The sequence below is a fragment of the Octopus bimaculoides genome, chromosome 7 (genome assembly GCF_001194135.2).
Source record: "Octopus bimaculoides isolate UCB-OBI-ISO-001 chromosome 7, ASM119413v2, whole genome shotgun sequence".
Lineage (NCBI taxonomy): Eukaryota > Metazoa > Mollusca > Cephalopoda > Octopoda > Octopodidae > Octopus > Octopus bimaculoides.
This window is the reverse complement of record NC_068987.1, coordinates 62860952-62868188: the sequence shown is the minus strand read 5'-3', so window position 1 is coordinate 62868188 and position 7237 is coordinate 62860952. Positions and strand designations below refer to the sequence as shown.

Below are 7237 nucleotides of genomic sequence, written 5' to 3'. Positions count from 1 at the left end.
TTCCCTATCTCAACTAATATCTCTCCCATCTGTGCATACATAAATCAATATGACTTACACCTCTCTTTCTTTCCCTCTCCCTATCTCTCCTTATCTCAATCTTTCTCTAAATGTATACAGAAGGAAATGGCAGGTTAAGGATGTCTCAAAACTGGGTCAGCGAAGAACTGAAACTCTTAATTGAGAGGGTGGAAAATAGCTGAAGGAGACAATTCAAATAATATTATAATGGCAGCTCTAAAGAGCAATGGCTATATATAAGAATCATAGTTCAGATAAAGCACAAAAACAAGAATTTATCCACTCCTATGTTCTTATCAGACCTCATATTAGCACACTGGATACCATCTTTGCACAGAGAAGCTCAAAAAGGAGGACAAGGATGGGGACCCTGATGTGAGTGACAGATGTTCCTTTGGCTCCACTGATCCACAAGGGAACACACTTGAAACGAAAACCAAAATTGAGAGACCTGCCAAGGAAGAAGACATCAGTATGGATGGTGCTACCACAACCAATATCAACACCCAAAAAGTGCAAAAGAACCAATAAAGGGCTAAAAATAAAGATAAAAGAAGGAAAAAAGGATGACAATAGAAGTAAAAATGAAGCAAAAAACAAAAGAGAGCTCCCAAATGTGTAAATTCTTCCTGTGTGGTGAATGCTGGCATGGACATGATGGTGCAGACTGCTGCTTCTTGCATCCAAAGCCAAACAACAGACAGACCAAAAGAAAAAGCCTCCCTCCAAAAGACACAGGAAGACTCCAAAGTCGAAAAAGTCATGCATCACCTGCATCAAAGCTAAAAATGCCGATGTAGTGTGCACTATTTCTAAAAATCAGCCCTACTCAGAAGTCATCATAACGGTTGCAACTGAGCAACAATCTTTTTTATACATGGCTCAAAAGATTGTGCAACAACTAATCTGGCTTCATCAATTCCAGAGTTGGAGCCATCCCCACCAACATGCAAGACTGCCACAACCAATGGATCCAGGGTGTCCACCACTGGCATCAGCACAAAGATCATGCCACTATACTTCATATATGTAAGAGGACTGTTACAACTCAGTAACAGAACTAAAATTATCTTCCTGAGAGACCTAGTGACATGAAATCAAGCTTTATGCATAGCACTCACTGAAACACACTTAAAACCCAACATTGCAGATGCAAAAGTACACATACCATGGTACTGTGAAATGATAGAAAAAACAGGAGCCATGGTGGAGTTGCAATATACATCCATGAAGATCTCACATCCTAGATCCTTTCATCACACTCAAATTCAGTGTGTGATACACTAATTGTACATATAAGATGATTGGATATAGTTATATGTACTACATATCGCCCACCAGATGCCCAAATCATATGGGCCAATTTGAAGACTGCTTTGCAAGGATAGAAGAGGTCTTAACCAAAATAGAAGAGCACTCCAGTGTATTTCTCATGGCAGACTTCAACCTGCCCAATATGAAATGGCCCAAAGGCCTTTTCCTCTCAGGAATGATGCGATGTGAGCAAAGTCAAGTGGAATCCCTGCTCAACCTCACCAACAATTCATATATGGAGCAAATAATACTCCAGCCAGCCAGGGCAAACAATATACTTGATCTCTGCTTCACAAACAATGTGGATCTCATCCATAATGTGATAGTGACACCAAAATTTTGGATCACAGCATAATAGAGCTGACCATGTATGGACCAAAGGAACCCACAGACATGCAACCTATGACAAGTACCCAAAACCTATCCAATCTGAACTGCCACAAAGCAGACTGGGAATCAATTGAGAAAGAGATCACCAAACAGGACTGGTCCCAATGTCTCTCTACACCTGACATAAACATGAAATTGAAAGCTTTAATGTCCATAATGCAAGCCTTTTGTTACAATTTTGTCCCAGAGAGAAGGGCCACTGCACATAAAAACAAGATTCTCAGGGAGAGGAAAATTCTTATGAGATGGTGTACAAAGATTGCAAAACACCTCAACAGAGAACTCAACGGCAGTAAGGAACCCCGCCTGGAAACGACACTGTTGGAGATTGAGAAACATCTGAAGCACTCCCATGAGAAGGAAAGGTCAGACAGAGAAGCCTGGGTCATAAGAAATACAAAGTCAAACCCTAAAGCCTTCTTTAGGTACGGCAAGGAGACTGTCTCTGTGCATTGCAGGGTAGGGCCACTCCTCCAAAAAGATGGCTCCCTCATGGGAAACCCAATGAGAATAAGTGAAACACTGAATGAACAGTTCAAAAGTGTCTTCACCCCAGCCCTGTGACACGTGCAAATTAGCAAGCCTATAGAATTCTTTATTGCTGCAGAAGCTGAATGGGAGGCAGTAACAATTGATTACATCAACATTGAACAAAAGGATGTAATGCTAGCAGCAGATGATATAGATGCAAACTCAGCCGCTGGCCCTGATGGATTCCTAGCAATCCTCCTCAAGTCATGCAAACGAGTCCTTGCAAAACCATTGCAGCTACATTTTCAGAGCTTCCTTGCAAATGGTAAGCTCCTGGACAAACTAAAGGAGGGAATAATATGCCCTATCCATAAAGGATGAAGTAGAGCAGATGCTAAAAACTATAGGCTTATCTCTCTGATGTCATACATCAGCAAAGTCATGGAAGAGTCCGAAGGAAATCAATTGCATTCCTTGAAGAGAATGACTTGCTGACTGACACCCAGCATGGTTTTCAACCAGGTAGAAGCTGCCTAACACAGTTCTTGCAGCATTATGACTCGGTGCTAAAGAAGCTGCTCATCAACTCAAATGTGGATGTGATATACCTCAACTTTACAAAAGCCTTTGACAAAGTCAACCATGGTATGATTTGTCACAAGCTCCGAAATCTTGGTATATTTGGAAAACTTGGAGAATGGCTACATGACTTTCTAAAAGATAGAAGTCAGGTAGTGGTGGTCAATGGGGCCAAAAAAAACGCAAATAATGAGTGTAGATATTTTTTACAGAATGATATAAAAGGTATGAAAGAGATATAAATAAGGATATACCATAATATAGAATACAATAAAAAATAAGATAAAATAAGGATTATTTTATAAATTATATTGGTATATCGAAAAGAATTCCTAGATATGTTATTATTATCAATATAATATAAAATAAAATACATGTATCAAATATTAACAGAAATAAGAATAAAATTATCTTTGGAATTGGGTTTATAAAATATTTCTAAAATACATTAGGTAGAATAATAACAGATCTTAGGGGATATATTTTATACTTAGGGGAGGTGCAAGATTTTAGTAATCAATTGTAAAATTTACGTTATACTCTCTATATGGGAAGAGATTCCCAAAACTTAAGGGGTAAATACATAATATAATTATTGAAAGTTTATAGATCAAAATAAGTATTAACCATCCCTATCCTTCTTTATTCCAATTATCACCCCTTCCCCATCAGGCATTCCCTTACTACTAACCCTATGCCCTACCCTTTTGTGTAGATAAAAGCTAGATATATGGTTCTAGTACATTGAGAGTCTAGTAGATTGTCTGACATTAATTGATTTATCACCATTAACTAGAATACAGTTGACAACTCCAAATGGATTTGATTCTAAATGGTTGAAGACTACATTCTATATAAAGTCTTCTACATGTAATTAACTAGGTTACCACACTTTTTATCCAGACCCCCAATATTTCCTCTGTTACTCTCTAAATTATAGTTGACTTGACAAGGTATGCATTATTTTCTAAACTCATTCTGCTACAGATATAACAAAAGAAACAATATAAATATTTTGAGTTCCACTATTGATGTAAATATGTTAAGGAAATGGTTGTATCCTTTATGTTTGAAGTCTATGCGATCATCTGCCGAGAATGGTTTCATTCAAATGATGTAATGTTTTCATTAATCAATTAAAGGAGTCGCTTGAAATGGCTATAATGAATTGACCCCTGTACATCTTTGTTACTCATTTATACATGCGTGCATGCGCGCACACACACACACACAATAGTATACACAAACTCACTCACCGAACTAATCTGTAGGACAGCTTCAACTTCAGAGGTTGTCGTTTTGAAAATAAACAGGCCAACAGCGAAACTAGAATAGTAAGGGAATGAATAATTAGAAAATGCACTATATGTGTGTTTGTGTATGTACACACACACACATGTATACTTTTATATAGTCAAGCAGTATATTCCTGGTTATGGCATTAACTAGTTAGAATGTTACCATTGGTTTCACTTTGATTGCTGCACTAGGCAGTATTGATAACCCTTTAGACATACTGGCCAGAACTGCATAACCTCCTTTATGAAGGTAGTTATACAGCCCTGGTTCACTTTGAGATGCTGAAAAGCAGAAGAAAATCATGTGGTAAAAAGTTATATCTTTCTATCTTTCAAGAACGAAAGAAGAGTTACTCCCCATGGGATGATGTCAGCAGTGGCCGAAGGGGATTAGCTGTACATGTGAACAGGTTTTCTATTCTTTAGTCCAAAAAGTGGGATAATCACATTGCCAGAACAAATTTTCTATCTTAATGACAACAATGGAATATTTTGCTTTCCGTGTTCAGGACAGTACTTTGATCATGTGAATTTTTGAGAATGATTCTTTTCTCAGCCAAACAAAGCTTGCGACATCTTCTTCTATTCAAAAATAATTCAGGCTATTCCAACATTTTTCAGTTGATTTTGTGCAGCAGTCTTTCCTCTTTTGATCGCCATATATTACTGGCTAATGTTGTCATTGCACCTCTTTAGGATTCGAAATGAGGACCTATGATTATTGACCCTGACCTTAAACACCCCCTCCCTGCCATTGCACCAATATATTTCTCTGTGTATCTCTCCGTTGTTGTTTGACAACCCCATCTCAACTTTGTAGCTCACAGCCTGGGCACTGAGGTCACATTAGATAGAATCTCTCACACCAAAAGCAGCTTCATAAAATATCATCATATATCTAATACATAGACGTTCCAAATGGCATTTGCAAACCAGCAGGAGTTAACAACACACCGAAAATGTAGGCTTTCAAAAGTAAAACCTCAAATTATAAAGGACATAAAATAAGCATATATATACCACCACTGACCTCAACAATTGTCTCACCAGGTTACACAAGCCTGCTGCAACACTTTAACATTCTGTCAAACACCAATTCTGGGGAAGACTTCAAAGCACTCAACATATCCTGGTTTTCAAATAGTACAGATAACACAAAATGTAGCCTTATAGTAAGACAAATAAACTTCCTTTACATTCTAAACAACCCATAACAACGCCCCCCCCCCACCACTGTAACAAGCCAACTATACCAACTCTTCCTCCAGACATCATTTTTTGTGTTCTGCACCAAGCTAACACAACCTGTTGGGTAGAACAATCTTTCAAATATTAGACTATCAATTACCATTTCAACATACACATTCTTTAATGAAGAAAGCAAAAATGATTCTACAAGCTTCAAAGCAGCATACTGAAATGGAGTCCACCAAAGAATAGAATCAAGCATTTTAAGCTTCAACAACAGAACAACAATCACCAGTATAGGCAGTGAAATAGATACATTTAACAAAGTAATTATAGGTACAACAGAAAAATACAAAAAACATAGCCCATAAAGTAATATAAAAAATACAAAGACTAATTAGAAATAGTCAACCCCATAAAAGCATAGTACAAGAATACCACAAATGAAAAGAATTTAGCATCATACAACTAAATGAAAACAATAAAGAAGAAAGAAAGAAATCAGGAAACTGACAAAGATTTATAACCAATGTAGACCATTAAATAGAGTAATTAACAACAATAACAGTAGTAGCAGTAGCAACAATAGCAGCAACAACAACAACAGTCACACTACATCTTGTGTCACAACCTCAAATAATATACCCACACTGTGACATCAAGCTGACACTTTTATCAGGTACTAGCAGAGATATCCGGCTTTGCCCGTGTCACATGGAATTGAAGAATTGCAGATTAAGAATTGTAATGAGGGTTCTTTCCCTCTTTACACACCCTAACAAAAATTCTAATCATGACATATTTATCCCATACTACTCAGCTTTATGCACAGATTCCAAAATTCAAATCTTATGAAACCTATTCAAAGGCTATTGCTCCTGAAAAATGGAGTACATGGAGGTCTAAAATGTAGGAGTTAAGGCTCCTATTGGGTAGGGGGGGGGGGGCTTAAAGTCAACCAGAGAAGTTGAATTGCTGAGAATCTTTTTAACTTGGGTCTTATATGTATTGTTCGAATTTCTTTGAAATCAGAAATATATGAATGTTCACTGGGTTTGTAAAAGAGAGCAAAGCTACAGGAAACCAAAAGACGAATGATCCCAAAGGCAGTCAGCTACCCTACCCTAGTTGTTACCACTCCCTAATGTAGGATTCCTCACCATACAGGTGACGGGCACAGCCGTAAGATGCATTACAGATCTATAGTAATTGGAAGGGCATGATCCAACTCAAATAAACATTAACAACTGTGTGACATGAAGGCGAAGGGGAAATGAATGTGTCACCTCTGGAGTTACCTATGCCAATAGGTAACTGGACAGAATAAATTTGCAATCTATAAATCTCTTTGAATGACCAGTCACTTATCTGGGAGGGCCTTGAAATCACTGTTACCATCTGGGGACTATATCTGACCCAGTGATAATAAAAAGACTCAAAGGAGGTCTGCAACCAAATAACTTTACTCAAAATAACACTTTGCAACTGAATCAGTGGAGGCAAAGATGCTTCTCTTTTACTCAACAATTTATGCACCACGTTGCAGAAATCACAATCTAAATACATCTCAAAGCAAACTCTTACACTGTTATACCATTGAATTACAAATAACGCTCATCTTATATGCTCAGGTGACTCTACAGCTTTCAAAACTACAATTGTATTCATCTTGGCTTAGGAAAAATGACTTAATTGTGGGGGTTACTAACTCGTAAGAAGTTGAAATTTTAGGAATATTACGAACACACATAAAGACATTGACTTTTATATAATAGATATATATATGCATATATACATACATACATATATATGTATGTGTGTGTGTATCATATATATATATATATATATAGCAGAAGGCACATGCCAAGTTACCACACAGTGGGAATGAATCCAGGACCATGTGCTTTGGAACAAAGTTTCTTACCACACAGCTACACCTGCACCTATATATGTATATATATATATATATATATATA

The 7237-nt window shown here is 37.3% G+C and overlaps 1 protein-coding gene across 1 annotated transcript in view; it reads right to left on the bottom strand.

Annotated features, from left to right (window-relative positions):
* The window catches only part of LOC106879156 (ceramide kinase), a 61753-nt gene that overhangs the window by 11349 nt on the left and 43167 nt on the right, over positions 1 to 7237 (bottom strand). The window contains exon 8 of the mRNA XM_014928595.2: positions 4032 to 4101. Within this exon, the coding sequence (XP_014784081.1) occupies positions 4032 to 4101 (70 nt within the window). The remainder of the gene's footprint in view (positions 1 to 4031; positions 4102 to 7237) is intronic.